Source organism: Camelus dromedarius, chromosome 9 (genome assembly GCF_036321535.1).
Source record: "Camelus dromedarius isolate mCamDro1 chromosome 9, mCamDro1.pat, whole genome shotgun sequence".
In the NCBI taxonomy this organism is placed as follows: Eukaryota; Metazoa; Chordata; class Mammalia; order Artiodactyla; family Camelidae; genus Camelus; species Camelus dromedarius.
The window spans coordinates 7,273,090-7,300,980 of record NC_087444.1 but is presented as its reverse complement, the minus strand read 5'-3'; the positions used below and the strand labels follow the sequence as shown (position 1 = coordinate 7,300,980).

Genomic DNA, 27,891 nt, shown 5'->3' with positions numbered 1-27,891 from the left:
TTTGAAGAAGGCAGCACCAACTCTTGTTGGCTTTAGTGGTGGGACAGCGTATTGCTTCTCCTGTGGGAGGCATACTGTGAGGAGGGGGGTTCAAATGTGCTGTAGTGGAAAAAAATGCTCTCTACCTTTATAACACAGACCAAGGTTGACCTCCTCTTTGAAATTTAATCTCATCTTTTCATTGAAGTTAATCTACCCACTTACAGTGGCCCACCTAGATATTTGACACCAAAGCAAATCGTTTTTTAGCATCCCTTCTTCTTATGGAAAAAGTACTTTCAAAAATAGTTATATGATTTGACACAACATTGTAAAATGACTGTAACTCATTAAAAATGTGGAAAAAAGTAGTTATATGATAAAAGTAGTAATTATTTTATCAATTCATTTTGCAGTTTCACAATAAACAAATAAGAGTGTTTTTGAAGGCTTAAGATTTCAGGAAAATATTTCATGTATGAACTAAAATTAACACTTACCCTTACAAAAATACTATACTTTGCCTTTACAGCATTACATCATTTCATTAAGTTAAACATAAAAACTCCAAGTAGTCACATATGTTGGCAGAATCAAAAGAATTCAAGTTGTCTTTCATCATCTTTACGATTCCTACGGTATCCTGTTTTTTTCCCTCTCAAATCAACTGTCTAAATGTAACACGATAGGGGCTGGAGGCACTCCGTGGCCAGAGTGTGTCTGACTGGTTCCCAACCTCTTACAAACTTACTCTCCAGATGAGTATGTGTAGCTGAGTCCACGTGCCAGAAGTCAAAAGTATAGCTGGGAGTTCTTGAAATTAACTTCTGTGTACAGTACAACATTTATTAGAGATTATGTAACAAAATCTGAAAAATGGGTTGATTTGAAGATCATGTATGTTAAGTAACAGCAGCAATTACGTCAGCTTAGCCCAGCGCTCCCCTTACTGTTGTTCCTCCACAGCCCATCCCAAACTTGGTGGCATAAAACGGCTCACTGTGCTCACAGATTCTGTAAGTCACATATTTGAGAAAGGCACAGCATGGCTGTCTTGTCTCTGCTGCGTGATGTTTCTGGCCTCAGTTGAGAAGACTCAAAGGCTGACTCCAAGGGCACCTTGATCTCTGGCACATGGAGTCATCTGAGGGATTGCTCGTTCCGATGCTGCGTCAGGGCTGGGAGGACTTGAAGACTAGGGCTGCCCATACGTGGCTTCTCTGTGTGTCTTGGCTTCCTCACAGCATGGCAGCCTCAGGTGGTCAGCTTTCCTACGAGACTCTAAGCACGCATATCCCAGTGAACAAAGCAGAAGTTCATTGGCTTTTATGAGTTTGTGGTGTCACATCTGCTGTGTTTTGTTGGTTACAAGCAAATCACAAGACTGACCAGATTCAAAGGGAGGAGAATTTGACTTCACCTCTTAGTGGGGGAGCCACAGGGGAGCAAGGGGTTAGGGGACTATTGCAGCCATCTTTGAAGAATGCAATCTACCCAACCAACAAAAGCTCCCGGGGGCCAGGAGCATGTTACCAGTGACACTGTTTAGAATTGCTTGGCAGGGGGAGGGTGTAGCTCAGTGGTAGAATACATGCTTAGCATGCACAAGATCCTGGGTTCAATCTCCAGCCTAAGACATAAACTCTTCTGGTTGTTTAGTTCAACTTAAAAAAGGTAAAGATTAGCCCAGTTTTTATTATTATTATTATTATTATTATTATTATTATTATTATTATTATTATTTCTATATTTCTGCCTCCAGTAGATTATAAATTCACTGAGGTGAGAAACCATTTCTTTATAGCCAACACAATGCTAGCAGTAGCATGAATATAATACAGACTAGAAAAGCATGTTGATCAGTTCAGACAACTACAACCTGTCTTTAATGCTCATTATTTGTAAGAAAGAGGTTTAAATAGGTGCTTTGCCTTTGCCCCCTAATAAATCTGTAATCTCAAAGTACAATGATGGAGAAAATGATACTCAGAGGTCGGGCCTGTACAAAGCACTGGATCCATTCTTCTGAATAAATGGGTCTAGTTCCTTAAATAAGTTAAACATTTGCATTTTTATGGCAATCTTATTAGAACCAAGGGAGGTAATGGGGATACACCCTGGCATTTATGTAAGTCCCGTCCCATGGGGCCTCTTGGCCGCTCTACCTCAACTGGGAAAACCTGTCATCAACCCCATAGCCGGGGATGATGCCTGTACGGGACCCATGTCCATCTAGAGGGTGGGGAGGTCCTTTTGTACACCCTTGAATCATCCTACGTGCTTGTGATTGCCTGCGGATGTGGAGGCAGCCGAGTTGGATTCACAGGGAGGCTGGTTGGTTTGGTCCCCTTCCCTGGCTGAGTCTGTGGCTACTCATGGCCATGTCTTCAGCATCCTGTCCAGCTCCGCCTTGGACCTTCCTGCAGTCAACTTCAGAATACTCCTTATCCACTCAAAAAAGCCCCAAAACTTCAGGTCCTTTTGACTCTTACTTTCCCTAAAAAAGGGGGCCACTGTATTTGCGTGAAGAGCCGAACAACAGGCGATCTGCTTTTCCTGTGCGTGCCAGCCCCGTGCTAAGTGCTTTGCATGGATCATCTCGATCCAGCCTCACACTTGTAAACCATCGGTACTAGCCTAATTCCCAAATGAAAGACGAGAAAACTGAGGCTCAGAGAAATTGAACAACTTGCCCCGAGTCCCACAGCGGGTGTATGCTGGAGCCAGAGTCTGAATCCAGAATGCTTCCCAGGTGCACTTTCCGAGCCCCTCCCTTGCTCTGCCTCCCCCTTGCAGCCCAGAAATTAAGTTGCACACCCTGCAGTGCTGACAGTGCAGAATTCCAGGTCCCTCCCCTGGGGCCCTTTGTTCTGGGTGGCAAACGTCTCTGTAGTTTCCCCCGAGTGGAGCTTTGGCTCACGTGACAGTGGCAGGATGTGGTATTCTAGCACGGCTGGCATCTCAGGGCGAGCCAGAAATCATTGTGCACTTGGCAGATAAAGAACGCTGAAGATTAGCCGCTGCGCATAAATCAGGCGTAGTGCTTTTATTTAAGTGTTCTTAATGGCCCCGGTGTGCTCGTATATTCATTGCTATTAAGTTTAACTAACTTACGATGACACCCACTGATTCAGCTGGGGCCATTTTGAACAGAGAATCTCAGGGTCTTTTTAACTCATTCTGTAATTGATTCTCCTTATTCCGTAAAGTTTTCTTACAGGATATTTTTATTTCATGAAGGCCTATGGTGTTCAGATTATAGCTTTGGGGTTATTTATAAGTAGAATTAAAATATGGAAAATTAAATGGTAAAGGGGAACGGTCAGCAAAGCTATTACTGCAGCATGATGAAATTCACTCCCACCTGCAAACAGGGTTTAGGCCCCCATCGTCGCTTGCCTGGATTACCAGTAACATTTTTTTTAACAGCCCCTCCTCCTGCCCATTGTAACCCACTTATTCTTCATGTGATTTTCCTGGTGACTCTCCAAAATGGGACTCCCAACATGCAGGTCCAGCTTCACTGGGTGTATAAGCTGCGATGTCACCCAGGGCCTGTGCTCAGGAGGGCCCCACGTGTCGTTATTTTTTTTTCACTTATTTTTTATTCTTTTTGGTGGGGGGGGGGGTTAATTAGGTTTTTATTTATTTATTTTAGTGGAGGTACTGGGGATTGAACCCAGGACCTCGTGCGTGCTGGGCATGTGCTGTACCACTGAGCTACACCCTTCCGCCCCCACGCGTGGTGTTGATGCTCCTCCCTCACCATCTTGACGTTCCTGATGACTTCTCAACAAGGGGCCTCTCATTTTCATTTTGCACTGGACCCTGCCAGTTCAGTAACCAGTCCTGGTAACATAATAATCATGTAATCCACCCCCCCACCTCCTCGTACGTGCTCTAGAAGCCCCTCTTTCAACTTCTTAAGAATTCGTGGGATTTAGTTTAGAAGCATCTGGATTTTCTGTAAACTTCCTTCTTTTGCAGTCTTGTAGTTCCATGACCATAAAATGCTTTACAAATGTAATTATTAAGGACTGTCAGAGATCTAATGTTTATACAAGTACCTTAAAAACTGATCCAGTGCTGATAAACGGAAGATGGCACTAGTTTCTGTTGATTTGTTTTGGTTTCTCTGCTTGCGTGTTGTATCAGACCCGTCCCACTGTTGCCTTGTATTGACTTCATGGTCACAGAATTCCCAGGATTTTTCTTTAGCAGCGACCTTACCTTTTTCCTTAAATTCGCAGATCTTGACGTATTTCAGTAATTTTCAATGTCATCAATTATCTTAGTGTCTGATAAGAAATATCTAAAGGGGCTGAAAGTAAAATAATCTTGATTCAGTATATTTTTATATCCATTTACAGCACGTGTACCACATTTCAAAAAAGAAATTTAGATTTTTTTAAAAAATCAAACAATTATTAGTTGGTTTAATTCCAAAACACTGAAAACAACCATTGATTCAGTTATGTATGAATTAATTTGATAAAAAAAATAACTTCTGAGCACATGTGATGTTCTGAGGGTTCAGAGACAAACATTCAGCCCTTGATCTCAGGGTGCTTAACGCTCCCATGTAGCTGGGAGATGGCGGGCCCTATTAATCTGCTAGGGCTGCCATGGTGAAATAGCACAGGGTGGGTGGCTTAAGCCACAGAGACTTATTCTGTCACAGTTTGGAGGCTTGAAATCCCAGGTTGCCGCCTGGTGCCGCCTTTCTCCTTGGGTTCCAGTCTAGTATTCCAATTTATTTGTTCAAACTGTTACCTGACAGCAGGCACGTCATACATGGAGCTTTGGTACCTAGCTCAGCCTTCAAAAGCCCGTTTAACTCATTAATGTTCATGCGCGTAACATATGTTAGTAATAGTGCTACAGGACCACCATGAAGTGCAGTGTTCCCGTGAGAAAATGGTAGCGTGTCTTGATTCTTGGTGTATGTGAGAAGTATCGTCCCTTTAGATGCGAGTATAGATCACTCGCTAGAAGCTTCCGCTGAGGCCTGGGTCTGGTTGTGCTTTACTCCTCGTTCACCTTACTTTCCTCCCCCACTGGTCTCCACTCGGTTCAGGTGCATCCACACGGACGTCCATGTGTGTACACACACACACACACACACACACACGCGCGCGTGCGTGTGCATAGCCAATGAACGACCAAGTCTTACCAATTCAACTCCCTAAATATTTACTTAATCGGTTCGTAATTACAGCTGTTACTCCAGTTCAGGACATGACGATCCAACACCTGGAACCACTTCAGCCAGAGGGATATTTTAAAACTCAGATCTGCAGCTGTCATCTCCTCGTGTCCCTTAAGTGGCTTTCCATCATTCTTTTATTTATTTATTTATTTATTTATTTAAAAAACTTTTTATCTTTTTAATAAAAATTCAAACTCCTCCACTTGACACACAACCTTTTTGCTTTGCTTTTTTTTTTCCTTTTTAAAGACATTTTTATTTCTTTGTTGTTGTGAACGGACATAAGCTAATTTTTTTTTGAAGTTGATTTGTAATACTTAGTTCCATGTATACAGCATAGTGATTCAGTATTATTATAGATTAGACTCCATTATTATAAGAGAATGGCTCTAATTCCCTGTGCTGTGCTATATACCCTTGGTGATTATTTTTTACATAGTAATTTGTGCCTCTTAATCCCATAGCCCTATTTCACCCCTCCCGGCTTCCATCTCCCCACTGGTAACCACTGGTTTGTTTTCTATATCTGTGAGTTCGTTTCTGTTTTGCTATATACTTTCATTTGTTTTATTATTTTAGATTCCACATGTAAGTGATATCATATAGCGTTTGTCTTTCTCTCTCTGACTCATTTCACTAAGCAGACTATTCTCTAGGTCCCTGGACACACATGGTGAAAACATGGTCCCTGTCAACCTCTCCAGCCTGGTTTCCTGCCACTGCCCTCTCTGCAGGTACCTCCCAGCGCTCACCCTCACCCCACCCACGCAACCTGCAGTCTGACACGCCGAGTTATTTTCGGTTCCCCCAGTTTCTCCTTTGTGCATGCTCCCACCTCTGCTGGAAGACCTCCTCAAGCCATGCCCCCATCCGAGACTGAGGTAGAGGCTTCTCTGCTGCATCTGGCGTGGTGGTGGTCAGAGCCTGCCAGCTGACTGCTTGAATTTGGAGTCCTGCCTTACCGCTATTAGCTTCGTGGGCTGAGGGGTGGAAGCGGGTGGGTGTGAAAGGAGAGATGCCAGCCACAGGGTTCACCCTCTCCATTTACCCCTTCTGCGAACAAGTGAGGTGAGAGCTGGAATTCGGAAGGGGGCACAATGGAGATGAATCTAGGAAGCTTTTAGTTGAATGAAAATTAAGGGGTGGGGCAGGGGAATCTCAAGCCATGAGATGGGCAGGAAAGAAGGTACCTCCTAAGACCCCTGGGTGCCCAAGCAGGAAAATTTCTCCCCAACCCCTGTGACTTAGCCACAGGTGAGGGTTAGGAGTGACGTCAGCAATACCCTAAAACCACACTCTGGAATTTGGAGACATCCCTTAAGATCTCACATTGTTATATTTAATATTAGTATGAAATTGATAAAGCACTTTGTTGCTAGTTGCAAAACTGTGTATACTGTCTATTCACATATACTCACAGTAACTATGAGACTCTGTGTGTGTGTGTGTGTGTGTGCGCGCACGTTGCACTTTGTGGTGCACATTTATTTTCCTTATTGCAATACTACATTTTCTTTTTAAAGTATAATTTGATTCTTTTCCTGTTATTTTATAATTTAAGAGAGTATCTCAAGATCTGGAATCCAGTTCTTAATACTTAATTTTTTAATGATTCTATAGGATATATAGATTATTAGGTGTCATGTGTATCATACAGATATCATGTAAATGGATAGTCACATATCCATTAATTACAGTTTCTTTCCTTAATTAAAGAAAATCTGAGAAATATTGTGATTCCTAAGATTTAACTGCAAATTCAAACAGTTTTGAGGGTTAGTCAGGGATATGTGAGGTGTGCTTTTTCCATTTTTACCACTGACTTTTTATCCCTGGTATTAAATTTAAATGTTTCATTTGCATATTTTAATAGTTTTTGCAGGTTCTACTTTCTTCATTTGCCTTGAAGTTAAACTAAAACTAATTCCTCAAGTCATCTAACCGTCTAGTGCGCATTTTGTAATGTTTAAAGGTCTCCAGAGTGGCCTTTTGCATATTAATTTCAGTCTCTTACTCACTAGTTTAATGAATTTTGAATTTTAGAGATGGTGGCGTTCTCAGAATTGCAGGATTCAAATATCTCTTGCTTGCATGTAACTCCTCACCTGTCACATAGCTTTCTTTTCCTTGTACCACAATCAGAAATAAAACAGAAGCCTATCTTTATCTAAATATTACCTTCCTTTTTCTATCTTTATCTAAATATTACCTTCCTTTTTATCTGTGAATGGAAGACAGCTATTAGATGATGGAAATGTGTGGTTCTTGATGTTACAGATGGCAGAGAAAATGTTAAGTAAAAGCATTTTTTGTTCTTCTGGCTGATGGACGAAGTGCCTTGTGTACAATATATTTACCAGGGGGGTCATACTGGAGAGAAATGGCCTCCGTGTAATACCAGCCACGGCTGCACTTCAGGGATAAGGTAAATGTGTCAGTGATGAAGGGGCTGTTATTCCCAACCAAGCCATCAATCGGCCATTGTGCCGGGGGCAGCTGAGTCCCTGAGCATATTCTGATCTTAACTGCACGTACCAGCTGGTCCTGAACACTGAGCTTGTTGTTAATTTACATCACATTTGTGACTCCCTAGTGTTGCCCATTCAGGGACATCAACTACATGATAAATTCTGTGTCCCTGATTATGTAATTTTTTGTTAGGGACCCATTAAGTATATTGTAAAGAAAATGGATGGTCACTCTTGGTTTTTCAAATGCAATATGTGTAAGGAACTTTATTCCCATGGCTGTAAATTAGGCAATTTATTACTTCTTCCAGCAAATGTAGTTTTAATGCAAATACATGATTTTAATCCTTCAGGTTTATTCCAGGCACAAAGCAAACAAAAATCTTCATGCTGCCTTGTGACAGTAATATAACTTTTGCACTCCCTGTGTGGCCACTGTGCTAAATCGTACAAACTATTATTGTCATTTTACAAATAATGTAACTAAGATTGGGAGAAGTTAAGTAATCTGTCTAAGGGCACAGATCTAATCAGTGGTGGACTGCCATTTTAACCCAGGTTATAAACTCCTGTAAGTTAAGCTTTTCCTCCTGGTTTACACTGACCAAATATCGAATCCACTAAGTATCTGAAGGGCATCAAGAAATACAAAATAATTGATTAACTCTGAAGAAGCAAAATATTTTTAAAACAGCTATTATGATAATCAGAACCTGAAAAAAATAGGTTTAATGGGATAGTTTAACTCTGAAAATTCAAGATAACTCCATAATATCATTTTATTATGTTATGTGCTGCTTGAAACAGTAATATGTTAATAGACAGAAAAATTAGATACAGATGGAAGATACAGATAAGTATGTCTGATGGAGCACAAGTGCCCTAAAAATGGTTTTAGATTCAGTACCCAACTCCAACCAATACAATAAATAAAAATAATAAGGTAACAAATGTTGAAATTGGAACAATATTTTTGAATATTAACTGATACATTTTTCGTTTCCCTTGAATCTTAAGGCTCTTGTCTAAGTCTTTATTGTCCAGCAGAAATAAAACATGAAACCACATGCATAATTATTAATTTTCTAGTAGTCATATTTTAAAAAGCCAAAGCAAATGTTAAATTGATTTTTAAAATATATTTTATTTAGCCAATTATGTACAAGTTTTAATGTTTCAACATGTAGCATTGTAAAAATTATGAATGAAATATTTTGCATTCCTCTTTTTGCTAAGTTTTCAAAATTCAGCGTCTTTTTGACTCTTGCGATGCATCTCAGTTCCAATACTACATTTTCATCCCAAGCATTTGATTTGCATTTAGGTTTCATAAAATGTACAGTATAAAAGTAGATGCACATTTGTTCCAAAATATTTAGAAGTTTTCTAATAATCAAATCAATTACCAGTTTTGAGACTTAACTAAAATTAAAGATTTCCTTTTCTCCACACCTGCTTTAGCATTTATCATTCATGGTCTTTTTAGTGATGGCCATTTTGACTGATGTGAGGTGATGCCTCGGTGTAGTTTTGATTTGCATTTCTCTGACAATTAGCGATATTGAGCATTTTTTCATGTGCCTACCGGCCATCTGCATGTCTTCATTGGAGATGTTTGTTTAGGTCCTCTGCCCATTTTTAGATTGGGTTGTGTTTTTTTGTTATTGAGTTATATGAGCTGTTTGTATATTCTGGAGATTAAGCCCTTGTCAGTCACATTATTTGCAAATATTTGAAATCAGTTTAAAGAATCCAGTCCTAACCTGATTATGACATGCAGATCCGTAAGTAAGACTATAGGGTGCGACCCAGGAAAGTTATAACCATGCTCTGGGTGGTCAGAGCAGGTGTGCACTGGGGGGTGATGTGGGACAAGCACTGGAATGGCCAGCTTGTGGAGGGATCTGGCCCCTGAGCTATGTCCTGCCGAGTGGGTGGAATCAAGGCCTTTTATTCTGTGGGAAAGAAGAGGCAGAGGGTAACAGAGTTCATGATAATCACCTGCAAGTAAGTCATGAGCAGATATTTTGAGGCAGAGAACCTAAAGGGAGGAAAATGGCAAAATAGCCTAAGGAAAAAGTGAAAGAAGCATGAGAACAAGAGAAGCTGCCAAGTTTTCCACAAGCTCAGCCGTGAAGCTGCCATAAACCTGACGATCGCCGCTCGCCGGCACTGCCCACAGCCTCACACAGCACGGTTAGGTCCTGGTCTTGTGGTCTCTGGCCTGGCCCCGACTTAACCCCCTGCAGTTGCTGAGGACCTACTGTGTGCCAAACTCTGTGCTCAGGACTTTACCTATGTCATGTCATTTCACCCTTTCCACACTGCATGGTAATATTTTTATTATCACTTGCATTTTATACGTTAAGGAGACCAAAGCTGAGACCAGCTGAATAATCCATGTAAGACAGTGGCGGAGCCAGGACTCAGACCCAGACTGGTTCCAGAACAGGTGCTCTGATCACTACCGTTATCGCCCATGGATCATTTTTACAAATTTCAGTCCATTCATTCACATGTTAAGCAAATATTAATTGATTATAAGTTTTCTCTGGACACCATGAGAGAGTACCACAAACTTAGTGACTTAAAACAGCCCAGATGTGTTACCCTAGAGTTCCATAGGTCTGAAGTCCAGCACGGGCTCACTGGGCTAAAATTGAGGTGTCAGCCCAGCCACATCCCTTCAGAAGGCTCTAGAGGAGAATCCATTTCTTGCCTTTTCCCGCTTCCAGAGGCTGTCTGAGTTCCTTGGTTAGTGGGTCCCTTTCTCCATCTTCAAAGAGCAGCATGGCATCTTCAGATCTCTTTCTGACTACAGCTTGAGAAGGTTACCTACTTTTAAGCTCAGGTGATAAGTGACATCTCCACAAGTTCCTAGGACTGGCCCACAGGCACCCTTCGGGGGCTGGTAGTCTTTCTATCCCGGGTGCCTACCTTGTGCTAGGTTTTGATCCAGGCAGTATGAGATGGACAAGGAGGAGAAAGACAACAGCATGTAAACAAATGCATATGCAAGACAGTTTCAGGTAGTGATGTGTGCTTTCTGACAATAAAGGAGTTCAGGGGGCTGAAACCTGGGCGCCTCCAAGATGCCAGCTTACCACTCTTCCCTCACGGACCCTGACACTAAACTCACTGGAAGCATGGCACCGCTGCCTATCAGCAGTCAGTTCTAGAGGAGCCCCTAGAGGAGCAGAAGGTACAGATACTGTGCATGAAGCCATCTATTACTTCAAGGCCAAAGTCATCTTCAGAAACTATGAAATCAAGAATGAAGCTAGTAGGACCTGGATATATATGACTCTCTAATTTCTGAATGTCTAGAGAAACTCCGAAAGTGTAATTCTAAAAGCCAAGGCGAGAAAGAAATGTATATACTGGGAATCGCTAATTTTCCCATTCCCAGAGAGCCTGGATTCCCACTTAATGTAATTTGCGCCAAACCAGCAAACCAACAGGAAAATGAAGTAATGAGGGCCTGTTTACAACAGCTGAGGCAAGAGACTGGACAGAGACCTTGTGAGAAAGTTTTTGATCCTGAGAATGAGAAACCCAGCAAGTGGTGGACTTGCTTTGTGAAGAGACCGTCTATGAACAAGAGCCTTTCGGGACTTGGACAGTGAGGGAAGCCTTGGGCAGACACTGTACTCCACAGCCGTGGAAGCATTTTACAGCCAGATGGACATAGTTCTTTGGCTTTATTTCATAAAGTTTTATACAGAGGAGAGAAGCAAGCATATCTTTACTTAAAGAGCTCTTTATCAAGAATTTGGGGTAAGAGATGGGGTAGAATGGGTTGTTGATGGGTGATTTGAAACTTTCTGTAGTATTAAGCTGGTGCTTAATAAGTAATAGTAAAGAAATTTCTAACACTTCATGTCAGAATAAAAAAGAGTTCAGAAATTCATTTTTCCTCAAGCATGCCTTTTATGCAATCGTTAATTCAACATTGTTTGAACACCCACTATGTAAAAAGTGTTCTATGCATTTCAGGTAGAACAGAGAATGGACAGAGGTTTTATTCTAATGGAATATTCTAGAGGAGGGAACGGATAAACGCATATACACAGGAATGGAGAACATGATTTTAGCTAGTGACAAATGCTACAAAGAAAATACTCCACACTCTCATTTCTCCTGTACCTTTGCATTTTTCATTTGTTCATTCTTTTCCTTAGTAAGTCTAATAAGTCTTTCCAGTGCTTACTGAGTTTCAGGCAAAGTGCTAACTAAACACAGGGCTTACAGTGCAGAACCCATACTTGGCATCTGTGTCCTCAGTGCAGTGAAGGAAGCAACTAAAATTCGTGTGAAGCAGACATTCTGGTAAGGATTCTGGGAGAGGACGACCCAGGTACTTGGGGAGCACGGCTCGGTTAGGGATGCTATCCCCGTGTCTAGGATGCTTTGTACCCACCCCTTCCCCTTTCCTGGGAACTCGCATTCATCCTTCAGGATCAAACCTTAGATGTCTCATCTTTGACTAACAATTTCAGGTGTATAGTAAGTGCTTAACACAAACATTTGTGTTTTTATTTTTGTTTGATAATTTGTAAAGCAAATAATTTTGTTCTAGAATTGTTTTAAAATGGTACAGTGCTTTAATGTACCCGAGAGAGGTGGTTATTATCGCAAGTGAGTCAGTTCACCTTAGTGAATAATGTGGGCATTGTGATTACATTTTAGTAACAGCAAACTGGGAAGCAAAACCCCTTTACGTGTGTGTCAGTTATTGTAGGTGCCGTATAAGCAAGGAGAAGAGTGTGGAAGAATGTGTACCAGGCTGTTAGTAGGTAGCACATGGCCAGCGTGGGCTTTCTGCATCTTTGTGCCAATGGATATTCATGGGATGGATGAATAAGAACTGCCCCATAATGGTGAGACGGGTTGGCCTGTACGGTCATGAGCATTCACTAAACCTTGAGGACCGAGTAGGTACCTTCTTGCTCAAATCATAAACCCTTCTGTTTGTGTTTTATTTTAGCTACATTTTGACATCTGGTTAACCTAGATGGTTTCATAAGTGAATTAAAAACCAAGAGAGCATAAATAATCAATTCCTGTCCTGTATCCAACTTGCTTAATAGATTCTTCTGCCATAATTTCCTCTTCTGCAAATTGGGAATAGTAGGCTTTCTGTGAGGTTAACGCAATTAGACTGGTTAAAAGATACTTACATGCAGAAAGTGCCACAGAGTTTCCCAGTACATATGAGTGAAAACTCAAGTTTGTCTTTTGTGACATCCACGCCAGTTGGTTATGCTACGGAAAGTTCTGTGCATTATGAAGCAATACTTTGATCCACCTCCAAGTTGAAAATATCTGAACAAATGTCACCCTTCTCCCAGAACCCTTAAGACTGAATTTTCTTCCACTCTGGTTCTGGGTGTTAAGTGGGGATCTGGTGGAGGGAGAGCCAAATCCCGGGCTATTCCTAGTACAGAAGCTTTCTCAAGAGTTTGCACGGTGGCCAGGCTGTATCTTGGGACTCCTTGTAAACCACGCGTGAGTCAGAGCAACTCAGGAACAAACTCAAATTCGAGCGAAACCTCTGAGGGTTGTAGCCCAAGCTCACAGGTCAGGATAAGTCTACACAACTCGGACAAGTGAGGGCTGAGCTCTACCTGAGATGGCCTCTGGGGGTGAGGGAGAAGGCAGATGTTCTTCAAAGCCATATTCGATTCTGTAGGAGATTGTCCACACAAAACAGTCTTAACACTACTTCTCACTTCTCCCTGATAGAGGATGGGTGTCGCCTCACCCCGTATACTGTGGGGGCCTCTCTCTCCTGTCTTTAATTGTATTTCTTTTGCATTACCTGATACTTAGCTGATGTCCATTGACCATTTACTTCAGGCAAGAAATCAAGAAAGAAAGGAAGACACGAAGGTATGAGGCACCGAAGTCCTTTGCCCATGCTTCCCCCTGAAGTCTCTCCTTTCTCAAAAGTGCCACTCCCGGGAGTCAAGTTGTGCATTCTTCATAATAAGATTTATCCTGAGTCAATTTTGTCATCTATAAAATGAATTTAACGATGCTATCTTACTAATATGGTTATTTTGAGGACTTAATAAGATAATTAAAGTAAAGTGCATAGAACATTGCCTTGAAGAGCCATTGCTCATTAAATCATCGCTCTAATGATTATTATCAGTGTTAATACTATTCAGTTGTCATTTCCCATTTATTTTGTCTTAGTAAGGATAGGATGGCTTTAGCATTCTGACACATGTGAAGAAATGCCAAGGTAAGAAGTCATGCACCAGGCAGACAGCTGTGTTAAAGAGCATCTCACAAGCAGCTCAAGTTTCACTCCCTGTTTATATGCACTGCTCAGGTGAGGAATTACTCTATTAGATGCATCACTGGAAACCTGAAGTGGTGCGGTGTTCTTACCTTGTCATTCATGCGGGCAAAATTCTTTAGCGTTCTCCAAATGGCAGAAGCATCATTTGCTTTCTCATCTCTTCCTGTTCCCCTCTCATACATACGTATTCTCCCTGACTGAGTTTATTCAGCTCTTCCAAGCACAGGCTTAGCGTACACAGTCGTAGCTCTGAAGGTCGTAGGGCCCAAGATGGAGAGAATCCAGCTTTCTTCTTTTATTCCTAGAGTATTGGGATAAATTGCAAAAGGCTAGAACTTGGCTACATAGAAGCCCTGTATCACATCACATGAGATGTTTAAATATTCATGCAGTGTGTACTGGCAGCCAACAGGGCTGCAAACTTTTCCCAGGGAAAGAGAAAAGAGAATTTCTGAATTTCACAGCATTCCAAAGTGGCTGCCACAGACTGAAACCTTAAGTGCTGACTTTGGTTTTATCTCTTAGGCACATGTATTTTTTATTCAACTGAGGGCAGTAGGCAAATGGTTGTATGCATTTCCAAGTATCCTTCTGACTATATTATCAGTATCAGATTCTGACATTAATATAAAAATTGATTGTACTGTCAAAGCCATCTCCTTAACAATTACTAATGGCTTGTGACAGTAACTGACACAGTCCCTTCGCAGTCAACAGATTCACTTTCATAGGAAGATGTGGTTTAAGTTATATGAGCATTTGAGCTATAGAATAAATCAGACTGGAGGAAGGACTGAGTTTCTTGAGCACAGTGGCTGCAACTTGAAGTCATTTCACTCAGTGAAATCAACTGACACCACTGTCTTCATTAGCTTAAGTGAAGATGCCAGAAATGTAGGTGTTTGTTAATTGCTTTGTTTTGGTTTTAGCTGACACATTTCCCCCATCATAATTAAGTTTTTTGTTGTCCTAATTCAGACTGATGAATTTTAGTTAAAACACAGTAATTTTGACATTTCAGATAACAACATAAAAGCAAACCTTGGTGCTGTATTGAACCTTAAATTCTTTCTTCAAATTAGTATCTATTTTGTGGAACTCTACTCCAGTTTGTTTTTTATAACTATATTCACAAATTCTGATTTTATAAAGTATGAATCCTCTCAATTTGGCATACAAAAATATAATCCTTAAAGGCATTCATTTATCAATTTTCCCTTTCTAACAGTATTGATCTAAAATGTAAATTTAGATAAAGCAAGAATCGGTACATTAGAAGTTAAATAAAAGGTCACTTGGAATGTCTGTACTCAGTGTTCTTAGATGATTGATATTACATAAGAATTGGCCATTAGTCTAGACTCACAGACATAGAATGCAAACTTGTGGTTGCCAAGGGGGCGGAGGGTGGGAAGGGATAGACGGAATTTCAAAATTGTAGAATAGATAAACAAGATTATACTGTATAGCACAGGGAAATATACACAAGATCTTATGGTAGCTCACAGAGAAAAAAATGTGACAATGAGTATATATATGTTCATGTATAACTGAAAAATTGTGCTGTACGCTGGAATTTGACACAACATTGTAAAATGATTATAAATCAATAAAAAATGTTAAAAAAAAAAAAAAAAGAATTGGCCATCAGTCAATATAAGGTAAGTAAAATTAACTAATCACTACTCTTAAACTCTACTTTTAAGAAATTTCTTTCGAAAAGTGCATAAACCACCGTTAGTTACTTGAATGATACAGGCATATACGTGTCCATAAATATGTATGTGTACTGACACATACGTAAGGCGTATATCAAGGAAATACATTCATAGAAAGTCATGTCTTTTTTTTCATATTTCAGATGTACATTACCAACACCATCAAAGCCAAAGGAACAAGGCTTGCCAAGCCCGTTCTCTGCCTGGGCTTAATGTGTTTGGCCTTTCTCACCGGGCTCAACAGAGTGGCAGAATATCGAAATCATTGGTCGGATGTGATAGCAGGCTTTCTGGTTGGAATATCTATAGCAGTATTTCTGGTAAGTACAAATTTATGTATTTAGATATAATTTGTTTTTTTTAATCAACTTGTATAACTACCTATTAGAAAATACATGTGTGAATCACTGGGTTCAGTTGTCCAACGGCGGTATATCAAACGGAATGGAAGACTTTTAGTCACTCATTTTTCTTCCTCCTCCCTCATTTGTTCTGCCTAAAGTCTGGTTTGGGGATGAAAAAAAAAATGTATATTCTACATTTAAAGGTAAAGAAGAAAATATTTTCATATAAAATGGAATGAGGCTAAAAGCATTCATTTCTCCCCAGGTGGTTTTTTAGACTGGGTTGTTTGAATATTTTAAAAATTTCTTCATGGCACTTTTGCATCCTGGAGTGTGTAGAGCATCCCAAAGCTCCCTAGTGCCTCAGCGCAGGGCCGTCCCTGAGCCGCCATGTCATAGCGCTCGCTAGCAGGGGAACCTCGCTTGGGAGGTGAACCAGTTACCTGCAGTAACTAAAAATCCCTGGGTGGTTGCCAAGACAATGTCATCTCAACTCAGATTTTGCCAAGTCGTGAAGAGCATACGTAGTGACTTCTCATGAAGTGAGCATGCCATCTCTCCTCCTATTATATAAAATGTCCTTGGAACATTTCTGTAGGTTTTAGTTGTTGGAAAATATACTTCAGTCTGGCTTTAGAATTAACCAGTCCATTATAAGTATGGATATATAACAGTTACCCAAGCGGAAAAACGTGTAGACAACCATATAAATCAAAACATATTTTTGCATTGACATATTATAAGAAACACTTTATTTTCAGTTTAGTTACATTTAAATTGTTTCTCCAGGGTAACTTTCCTTCTTCAGTTTCTTTTCACTAGTTCATAACCAGTAAGCAACAACTTTTATGAACCTTTCCAACTACCAGAGATTTGAGCACTGTTTATCTGCCAGGCACTTTATACAGGCTGTTTCTTCTAGAACTTCCTGTGGTAACGTGGAGACCATGCCCTGATCCCTCTCCAGACCCTGTGATGATTTTCTGCCCGATGTCGCTCCCTCCACATCCAGGGTCCCTGGGAGACTCAGGCTCGTCCCTGTGTCTCTTCCCCGGAGATTTTCTATAACCTCAGGAAAACCGGGGCCCAGGCTTGTGCCAGAACCTTTCCCTTGCTTTCACTCATCACGGTTGAAACAGTCTAGCTTTTTATAAAATAAAACAAGACAAAAACTTACAGAAATCCTAAGAAAGTAATGACAGGCAAGGCAAAGAGCATTCCACATGTCCAAGTTTTAGAGCACTGGTGTTGGAGGGAACTGCGTTTCAGCTCCACGGATCCAGAACATCTTTGCTGGCATCCCGTCGGGCTTCGTCTCAGTTTCCTGGGGCTGTTGCCCTTCTTCTGTTTCCTGCCAGTGGACATCTTGACACCTCGCAAGGCTAAATCTAGAGCTGTCGGGTTTTCCCTGTCACTTCCTCGTCTGAGAACCGGGTGGTGAATGATGAATTGGACTGTGGGCCCCCCTTGGGCTGAAGACCTTCCTACTGCACATACTCAAGAACATACCGTAGGGCCCTTCACACATTCCCACATACCCAGGAGAGTGACCTTATAAACAGGCCATGTGAAAACGCTTTAATCATGTGATAACTCAGCCAGCATCTCTGCGTTCATTCACAACCATTTATTAATGTGAGTGCCTACAGGTGCCAAGCAAGGTGCCAAGAACCGGGGCGGCAAGGAGGTTCAGATAAACTTGACCTGTCTTCTGTGGGAGCTTGGTTCGGGGGTCAGACAGTAATAGTCAGGTTATCCCCCAAAACATTCCCTCACATTCTTCCTTCATAAAAATAAACATCCACTGAGATCCAGGCACTGTGCTTGATCGTGGGAGTAAATACATGAAAAAGATGCAGTCCAGGTACTTAATTAGACCACAGTCAGGTGGGACACAGTGGACACAGAGAGTTCTGTAGAGGGTCAAAGGCAATGGTAGAGGTGTGTATACCCAAGAGATCTACTCTGTTGGAATTAGGGACAAATCAGAAAGAGGAGATGGCATATAAACTTGAAATGTTTGTAAAGCAGGTAGGTCTAGCCTGGGGCATAAGGAATGAGAGGGAAAGAGCACAGGGCACAGAGGCAATTGGAATATTTCATCAAATAAGCATGTATGAGGCCCCTGCTGTATTCCAGGCCGAGGACACGATGTGCGTATGAGAGAACGTGGCATCCGGGAATGGCACCGGTCACCCAGCACGAGTGGCGAGAAGGGGCAGTGCAAAAGCCCCCAGAGGGAATATCCTGAATGGCCTTGTATGTTATGAGAAAACCTGGGGATTTTGTTTAAAAATATAGCTGACTTGGGAGCTTCCATCAGGGTCTGAGTTGAAACAGGAAAATAGCCTGGTTGAATCCCAACTGCTTTATGGTGCTCAGTTTGTGCCATTGGACAACTTCCCTGGCCGCAGTTTTTTCCTCTTCAGATGAGGCTATTCACAGCCTCTTGGAAGGATTATTGTGAGGGTTTATAAAGGTTTAACAAAATGGCCTGCCTGTTCAACGAATGGCCACATGGATGATGGAAATAATTCCCAAAAATGAGAGTTGATTTCCTTTTGGTCCCTTTCACTCTGTGATAAAATTTGTGCTTTGAAATACGTTTTCTGGAAAATAAAGCTCCAGGTGAGGATAGAGGAGACAAGTTATGCAGAGCCAGGGAAATAAGACGGTGCAAACCGGGCGCCGGTGGGCACAGAGAGAAGGGAGGCTATCCGGGAGGTGAACAGCGTGGAGCCTGGTGGAACACTGGGGATGCAGGGACGGAGGTGCAGAGCAGTCTTTGACGGTTCTCGGCTTTCTTATTTGGGCAACCAAGTAGAATGTTTATTTGAAGCAGTGACTACTGCTCTGGCCTGCCATGTCCTGGGGTGTTTCCAGTTATCCTGCAGTGTGTGCAGATCTCTAAAGGGATTCCAAACTAAAATGAACACTAACCTACTCCAAGCATCTGTGTGTCGGGTAGGCACTCGCGTGTCCCGTCACCCACACCCTATGTCTAGCGTTTGCCTTTGACTCACTCTCCTCGTTCGTCCCCCCACCTGGTGACTCATCTAGTGCCAGCTCATTTCCACTACAAAACATTTCTCCCGCGTCTGGTTTCTTTGCTGTTCTGACCATAGCCTCCCAATTGTGGAGATCAATACTTCTTACCGCTATCATGTCTGTCGGTTCCAAATACCTCCCATTCTGCTTCTATACACATGATAACAGAATTCACTGCTCGTAACAAAACCAGACAAACAAACGAGAAACAAACCTCTTTCCTGCTACCTTAAATCAGACACTTCCACCGTACTTCTGGGAACCTCCCTGATCAGGCTGATTTTGCCTTTTTTTTTTTTTTTTTTTTTTTTTTTTTTTGTCCCTTTTGCTGGATGTGTCATTGAACAAGTCACTTAGCCCCTCAGTATTCCTAAAATAGTGAGGCCTCCCCTGAGCTGCATTTAAAATAATTACCCCTCCCCCAGGACTCCATTCCTCATTTCCTATTCACTTTCCTCCTGACTCAACTTTTAATATGCCACATACAGTATTTTTGGTTTTGTTTTTTGCTGTCAAACCCACTAGAATGTAAGCCAGTCATGGAGAAGGTGTTTGTTTTCATCCTGTGCATTCCCAGTACCCTGGGTCTGGTCCATAGGAGGTTCTCAGGAAATATTTGATGAATGAATGAATGATTTGCTTCCCAGAGCTCTTTTGAGGGTTAAGTGAAATTACATATGTAGTCAGTGCAGCAGAATGCGTGGTGCAGAGAAGGCTCTGGATGTCATGGTCTTGACCTTTGATGACTGTATTCAGGTCCTTTATGCACCTGACATTTTTCTCAGACAAATCCCAGCTTCCCCAGGAAGTGGCCCTGATTACTTGATTCTCCCATTTTTCCTGAATTTCCACTGCACTTGAAGTCTGTCTTGTTACAATCAAAGAATTACCTTCTGTACTAAATTTATCACTCTCGTGTGCCTTTTCTTCAAAGTTGGAGAACACAGTCCCTGTGCTTAGGAAAATGCAAAACAAATACTCGTTGAACAATACTTGTAGATTGATTCATATTATTTTACAAAAATGTATGCCTCAAAGCACTTACAAGAAAGATGTACATTACAGTGTCAGACAGAATAGTTCAAGTTCACTGAGTGAAGGCAAGAGCTTGTCAGGTTATCATATGTAACACCATCATCATCATAATCGGAGTTATCTGAGTGCTCTGTGCTACATTAACTCAATCCTCACACAGCATGTTGAGATATGGTTATTATTGTCCTCATTTTGCTGATAAGACAAACGGGTCTAGATATATCAAGTAACTTGCCCAGGCTGACAAAGCTAGTAAGTAAAAGAGCACAGGGTTAAGCCCCAGCCCTGTTTGACCTCAAAGCCCATACACTTAAATAAAACAGAGATGTCTTATTTGCCAAAATGAAGAGGGGAAATGGGCACGCGTGGATCAGATTACTTTATTATCGCTACTGGGAAAGGAAAACACAGATCTGTGTGTAAGGGTGACTTACTAGTGTCTTTTTTTGGAGGAGAGGATAGAATTACACTCATGGAAACCACTAATGTAAAAACAGGATGTTTTCAGAGAAAGTCACTTTACATTATATAGTAACGTCAGAAAATTTGAGAAATTGTAGCCTGGATACATGCTCATTCATTTAATCTGTTCATTTGCTGTAGCACTGAGAATTCAATGGTGGTCAAAATAATTTAAAAAAAAAAACAAAAAGCATGTCTGCTTCCATGGAGCTGATAACCTTGGAAGAGACTCACATCAACCAAAATATTTTGCTAACTGATGGATGACGTCATATAGAGGTTGGTGTTTTGATGAAAATAATCACAGGTCCTCATGAGCAAACAAACAAACAAAGACAGCCTGGGGTCAGGGAAGACTAGTGAGGAAGTGATGCCGAGATGAGGCGCCACAGAGCTCAGTAAGAGATGGTGCCCAAAGACAGTGGACATGGGTATTCCAAACAAAAGGGAGGGAAAGAGAATAGAAGGTGTTTGGAAAACAGAGAAGAAAAGCTGAAAGGTGGACCAGAGTTTACACTTTAAGAGAAATGAGACGCCAAGCCACAAAGTGGTTTTAAGAAGGTTAACATGATACAATTTGCATTTTAGGAAGATCAGTTTCACATCATTGTAGAAATGGGTCAGAGGGAGCCAAGATTAGATTTAGGGAGACTTTAGAAAGCCATGCGTGAATTCAGGCAAGCGGTGGTGATTGCTTCGTCTTTGGAGTTGGTGATGGAGGTAGAACAAAGAAGATACAAGAAATCAAAATCTTCAGGAAGGAAAAATGGCGCAAATGGCTTGAGTGGTTGAGTCTAGGAGCTGTCCACGTTTTCAGCCTTTTGTAACTGCATTAAAGGAGTGAGATTGTGGGGGTTCTTGCCTTTCCCTGAGAGGGTCCAGAAAAAGACCAAGTTTTGGAGTAGGGCCAGGGGATAGGCAAATCTTGGGTTTTCTTTTGAACATATGTTGAATTTTTCATACCTTTGCCAACCAAAGAAATGGAGCTAACTTGCTAATCTGTTGCAGTCTTTTCACTTTCAAACTGAGAAAACTGAGACCCAGAGGACTGTCCCAGAAAGTACAAACTGAGGACCAAAAACCACATCTGTCGCTATTTCCTATGAGCACTTTTCTAATAGGAAATCAGTTTCACACTTGTGCATGTTACCAGATAATACTTACTAAATATTTGAGCAGGATTCTAAGGAAGACTTGGTAATTTCCTTCAATATAATTTAAATAATGACAGTAATGAAGAATAATCATTATGCTAATAGATACCATCTAATGAATATCTACTATGCGTTAGATATTTAAATATTTCACATGTGACTTCTTAGCTGCTTCAGTGGTATTGTCCTGACCCTCAATTAAGGCACAGAGGTAACTGATAATACCTTTTAAATGTTTTTCCAACCTAAGTAGTATAAAAAGCAATTATTCTAATTTCAGGAGCCCCTATGAAGTCTAGATGAATGTTTCTTCATCTAATGACGTCCATTTGTCTATGTACCTCGTTATTTATTTCGGCAAGATTTAATTGAGAAGAATTTGTAGCAGTTTTTTTTGCCTATGTCAATTTTCTGTTAATTTATAATATTAATAAAAAGGGAAATGTGAGTGTGTGTGTGTGTGTGTGTATTTTTCATGAAATGGGTGTGAAACTGCTGTTTGTTATGTTGTTTGTTGGCTAAAATTGTTGATTCTCTCCTTTGCTCTCTAGGCAGTGGTCAGTTGGTGAACTACAGCCTGTAGGGAAAATTTGGCCTGCTGCTTATTTTTGTAATTAAGAAATGTTGTATTGGAACACTGACATGCCCATTTACGTGTGGATTGTCCATGGATGCTTTCACACGAGAGCTGAGTACTTGCTTGCACAGATTGCCTGCAAAGCCAAAATATATATTATCTGCCCATTACAGACAGAATTTGCTGACCTCTGGTTGAGGGTAATTACTGTCTATTGGTCCTTTGCAGGGTCATCATTTGATGGAAGTTTTATCAAGTAGCCATCTCCAAGCCTTTACTATCCCTTGCTTTAAAGATCATGATGGCAGTGATGAAGTTGAAGCATACAAATTATCAGGCTTTGATCTGTGCTTTTGATCTGTGATTATTCAAGGAGGTGGAAAGATGATAAGTAGATAGCAATTTGTAAGGAATTTTGTTTTCTGAGATAAAGTCTCAAAGTATGTGATATTTTGTAGATTTGTAAATTTTAATTATAAAGCTGGAGAACAACCAGGATCTAATTGGCCTTTGAAAATATAATGAGCCCTACTAAAGGAAATGCTTTCCAAAGGGAGATTTGTGAAAAATGTACAATGTAAGTGTGTAATTATGTATTAAGCGTTTTTAAACTGAATGTGAGGTTATAGCTGCAAGTAAGTTCTATATTTTGGTTTGATAATTGAATAAAATAATCCAGCAAAAAAGGCTCAAGAATGTCTTACCCACTAGTTCATTATAAGCAAATAATAACAAATAATTTTCCTGTATGGTTTCATTTACTATTTCTTAAAGTTTGATCCATCTGCATCAGAAGCTTCCAGAGTGCATTTTAAAAGGGGCGACTCCTAGACACCATCCTTTATGTATGAAGTCAGAATTTTTAGGGGAGAGCTTAATAATGTGCGTTTTTAACAGTGCCAGAACGTTGTTTTTATGCACACGAGGGTAGGGGAACTTCTGGTTTAGTTCAACTCCTGTCACCTATGGGCTTTAAGTAATTGAAACGAGGGTCAGTTTCCTCTGTGTAGAAGGTCTTCTCTTTCAGCACTAGCCCTCGTGTGCTGCGGCTGAAACACCAAGTGTGTACGGGATGCAGTGATAGACAATAAGCTGGGTTAATTAAAGGGACACCACTAAATTAGAAAGCGCCTATTGTACAAGGTTTATTATGAATGTAATGATCTTGACGCAAAGGGAAATAATTAGCATTTAAATTAAGTTGTAGGTTAGCCACATTAAGGAAAGATTAGCTCATTGTGAATTTTTATAAGGCTATAATGTTATTTTTGGATTGATTTGAGCATTGACTGTAACCTTATTTAATGGAAGCTTTGGAATAATAAAATCATCATTATTAACTGAGCTAGGTGTTAATTGATGAATGTTCTTGAACAAACTTACACTGGAATAACTATTAAAATTTACACAAGTTAAATCTGGATGTAAAGTTATAGACGTGTAATGTTTAAATAATTTCAAAATTTTATTACTATGATTAGATTTATAAGGCTACTCACAAGGGTCATAGTCATAGGCAGCATGGCTTTGCTTTAACTGTATTTTTTTCCTGAAATTTTAGGTGGTGTGTGTGGTAAATAATTTCAAAGGAAGACAACCAGAAAATGACCATATACACACAGATAATCTGGCACAGATGCCAACGATCAGCATTCCTCGTGTAGAAAGCCCTTTGGAAAAGGTAACATCTGTACAGGTGATTCATAATTTAAATCCTAAAATGTGGTTGTTATCTAGAGCAAATGAATGATTACTCCTGAGGGTTCCTGCACATTTTTGATTTACTGAAACAAGCTCAGAGTCTAATGTGGTATTTAGCAAGAATTTAGTCACCGAAGACGTCATCTTAGGAAGATACATAGCACGTGGAAAATTTTTCTTTGAATTCCTCATGCTAAAAGCTGAGCGCCTGTACATGGAATATGTTCTGTACTTTGCCATAGCTTCAAGATAAGGAACACTGTGCAGTGGTCTGAAACATGAGCAGAATAATAAGATAGTTTTACTTGAGAATATATGCAGTTTTCCATAATATTCCATTTCTTCCATGCTTCATTTATATGAGGAACTGCTTAGTATAACAACTGATGCATAATCAGGACTCAGTAAATATTTATTGAATCCAAGTGTATGAAGTTCCAGCAGCAGAGAAGCACCAGTCGTGTTCTCCTAATCGGGGTGGCACTGAGGATCGGGTTGAGTTAAATGGAACCAAGCTAGGTAGCACTTTGATTGGCAGGTCAAAGCCTCACTGGGCATGTCAGTGAACAGAGAAACCAGGTATACAACTGTAAGTTTCCTTGAGAATTCTGTGAGCTGGATAGGGTAGTATTTCTTAAATAATGATGCAGTTATGCACGTTTGTAACTGGTTACATGACCGCACAGAGGTTTACTAATGGCTTCTCCTCAGCCCTGTCCATCTCCAGATCTTGGTCAATATCTTAGAGGAAGAGTTCAGTTACATACTAACTGGGGGTTTGTATGGTGTGACTCTGTAAGGGTTCATTATAATACGTTGGATGAAAGAATAAAAATTCTTGAAAAATTACAATAAAGATACAACTGACAATTAACTGGAAATAAAGAAAATGTTTTAGATTTGGATTTCAAAAAAAGTTCGTGTAGGGTAGGTTACATCTAAGTAAACTGTACAAAGGAAAAGGCTCAGAGGGTGTGGGAGTCCACCGTCCAGCATGTGTCAACAGGATCACATGGCTGCCAAGAGTTAATATGATTTTTAAGTCCCATGCACGGAAAATTATATCCTAAATGAGGCGACCGATGGTTTGCTTGGCTCAGACCAACTGGAGTACTGTGCACTGCCCTTGGCGACGTAGTTTTAAGGTAGACGTTGACAGAATAGTTGACACTCAATAAATATTTGTTAAGTGAGCAAATATGTGACCAATGTGGTGAGTGGACCCAAAGTCATGGATTATAGAAAACTGGAAGAAACAAAAATAATTCATTTAGAGTAAAAGAAAATCCAAGAAAGATGCAGTAGATCCCCATAAATATCTGAGGGACTGTTGCACGGCAGGGGGGTGCAGCGTGTTCTGCAGGGCCTCGGAGATCATAGCTGGGATGAGAGAAGAGAAAGCATAAGAAGATAAGTAATGTCTGGAAAGTAGTAAAAACTTTCCACCTTAAAAGTCATGAAGTTTCTTTTTACTGTAAGGATTTCAGAATAGCTAAGTAAGCACTCGTCCATGACACTGTGGAAGGAACTCAAGCATTCAGATGAGACACTAGACGATGAAGGTGATGATGGTGATGATGGTGACGATAAAGTAGCAACTCCCATTTGGTCATCATTCCGTGTGTGTCAAATACTATGATGTTTGCTTACGTAAATTCCACAAAAACACTTCAGTGCTCTCCAAGTGTAATTTTATTCATCGCAACAGTTTTTGAAGCTGGGTATCATTAGAGTGGCAAAGACTGCTAATAGTCGACCGGCATTCCTTCTCCCAGTCTTCCTTTTAGTAACTGAATTTCCCGGTCCAGTTTTAGCTACACCCGTGGCTGCCCAGCCATAGCCTGTTGCATATTTCCCAGCTTAACTGCAGTTAGGTGTGACCATGCAACCAAGGTTAGACTAATGCAGTGTAAGCAGAAGGGCAGTTGCAACAACCTCTGGTTCACCTCTTTGAAGACTCTTGTCCTGGACGTTCTCTGCCTCTTCTCGCCAAATGGAACAGGTAAATGACTGCAATGATCTTTAATGTTTGAAGAGGACTGATCCTCCTTGACAGCCGAGCTTCTGGAGGAGCTCATGGAGCAGTCCACATACGCACCCTAGATGGTTCTGAAAAAGAAATAAGCCCCTTTTCCTTCTGAGTCATTGTTTTCATCTCTTTTCTCAGTTGATGCTCTCTTACAATAAATTTCCCCATTATATAGTTAAGAAAACCGAACTTCTAAATGGTAAAGCAGTGTACAAATGAACACATCATTGATAAACAGCAAAGAAAAACTACACAGTGTATTCCAGATACATGCCTATGTGATAAAATATATATTTTAAATGAATGATACATACAAAATTAGATCTTGTTTAACTTAAAAATTAAAGGTGGAAAACAGAATTCAGGAAGAGGTCTTAAACATATTTTGAAACATATTTTGGAGAAAATGGTGAGGATAACAGAGTCTTTATTTTGTATACCTCTGAAATTATCTTGAACAATAATCACAGTCTCCTGCTTTTTAACATCTTTATTTGCATAAGAGTTCTTTAGTAGCCTCCTCACATTGCCAGCTATCCTTGTCTACCATTATATCATTCTGTATTTTAAATGATCAAAAAAATTCCTGTTCTTAATTTTATGTTAATTCATTTTTATGTACAGTGATTTTTAAAATATTAGACGGTGAAAACAAAAATATTCTGTTAGAGTCTCTGGATTGCAAGAGATCGGTGTTTATTAACTTTTTTCTTTTGTTAATTTTTTTGTTTGTGACAAGTTCACGTGCTTTGTTTTCCGCTCTGGTAGTCAGGCAAGAAAGATCATTGGAACCTGATCCGATCTCCCCCTTACCCATCATGTGCACGGGCGCACTCCCGGCTGAGCTCCAACTTCCCCCTGCGCTCTTTTCATTCCTGTCTCCAGGCAGAATGCTGTCTGCACGGTGCGTGGTCTGCTGCCCGCACTCACACAGACCACGGGAAGAGCGCGAGTGCAGGTGCTGGGCATTCATCTCAGGCCTCCCCCTGGAGCTCTGAGGCTGGGAGGGCATGTGTCTGTGCTCATCAGCCAGAAGGGGAGGAAGGCCATCACTTCAGGGAAGCCCACAGTAGCTTTCTCTGCTTTTTGCGATAAGGATGTATCTCTTTTCATCAGAGTTCACGCAAAATGTAACCCTAGTAGGTTGATCTTAATTGATAGTGGGACAGTGACATTACATCCTCAAAGTCTGCCCTCCGAGGAGAGAAAGGGGACCCTGGTGTTACAGTTAGCTCTGCAGGAATGGCCTGTTGTTTTAGCATTATTCTGCCGGGCTGTCATTTCCTGGTTGTCAGCTTTGTGTGGAGAAGGCGAAGGGTTTCTTTTAGAACTTACGTACTTACATAACCTCTCATGTTCAAAGTGCGTGTCTAATAAACAGTAAGCTACAGAGTAATTGTAGCGTGCAAGCATTCTTGCTTATAAAATGCGAGCAGTTTATCCCTTAATTATAGGGAGTTTGTCATGTAGTTAATTACCACCGTCTGTGAGGAAAAGTCATGATTTTTCTGAAAGCTAAGTAAATCTGAACATTCATCACATTCAGTTTTATGAAAAGAATTAATCATGTGTGGAAACTAGCGCATCATAGCTCAATGTCCACCGAATATGTAAGCCACCAGTCACTTTATTACAGCTGTTTGTAATAGCAAGTCATGAAAGGTCTAATTGTGTATCATTCGGGAAGTATTAAGTCGGCTGAGGTACATTCCTGCAATGGGATCCAGCTCATTAGAGTGGGATGTTTCTGCTTGCAGGTTCTAGGGGTCAGCTGACTGGCAAGTTTGGACAACTTGGACCTTGGGCGGCGTGCTTAGGCACTCTGTAACTCAGTTTCCTCATTCATAGAATGAGTCA

The 27,891-nt window shown here is 40.7% G+C and overlaps 1 protein-coding gene and 1 pseudogene across 5 annotated transcripts in view; both read left to right on the top strand.

Moving 5' to 3' along the window:
* PLPPR5 (phospholipid phosphatase related 5) overlaps positions 1-27,891 on the top strand; it is a 102,194-nt gene that overhangs the window by 57,767 nt on the left and 16,536 nt on the right. For 3 of the 5 annotated variants that reach the window (XM_064488752.1, XM_064488749.1, XM_064488751.1), the window contains exons 4-5: positions 15,828-16,004; positions 23,866-23,985. In XM_064488752.1, the coding sequence (XP_064344822.1) occupies positions 15,828-16,004; positions 23,866-23,985 (297 nt within the window). Of the gene's footprint in view, positions 1-15,827; positions 16,005-23,865; positions 24,001-27,891 lie in introns of all 5 variants that reach the window. The other 2 variants (XM_064488753.1, XM_064488750.1) reach the window with 1 other exon arrangement.
* On the top strand, positions 10,182-11,477 carry LOC105085085 (actin-related protein 2/3 complex subunit 3-like; annotated as a pseudogene).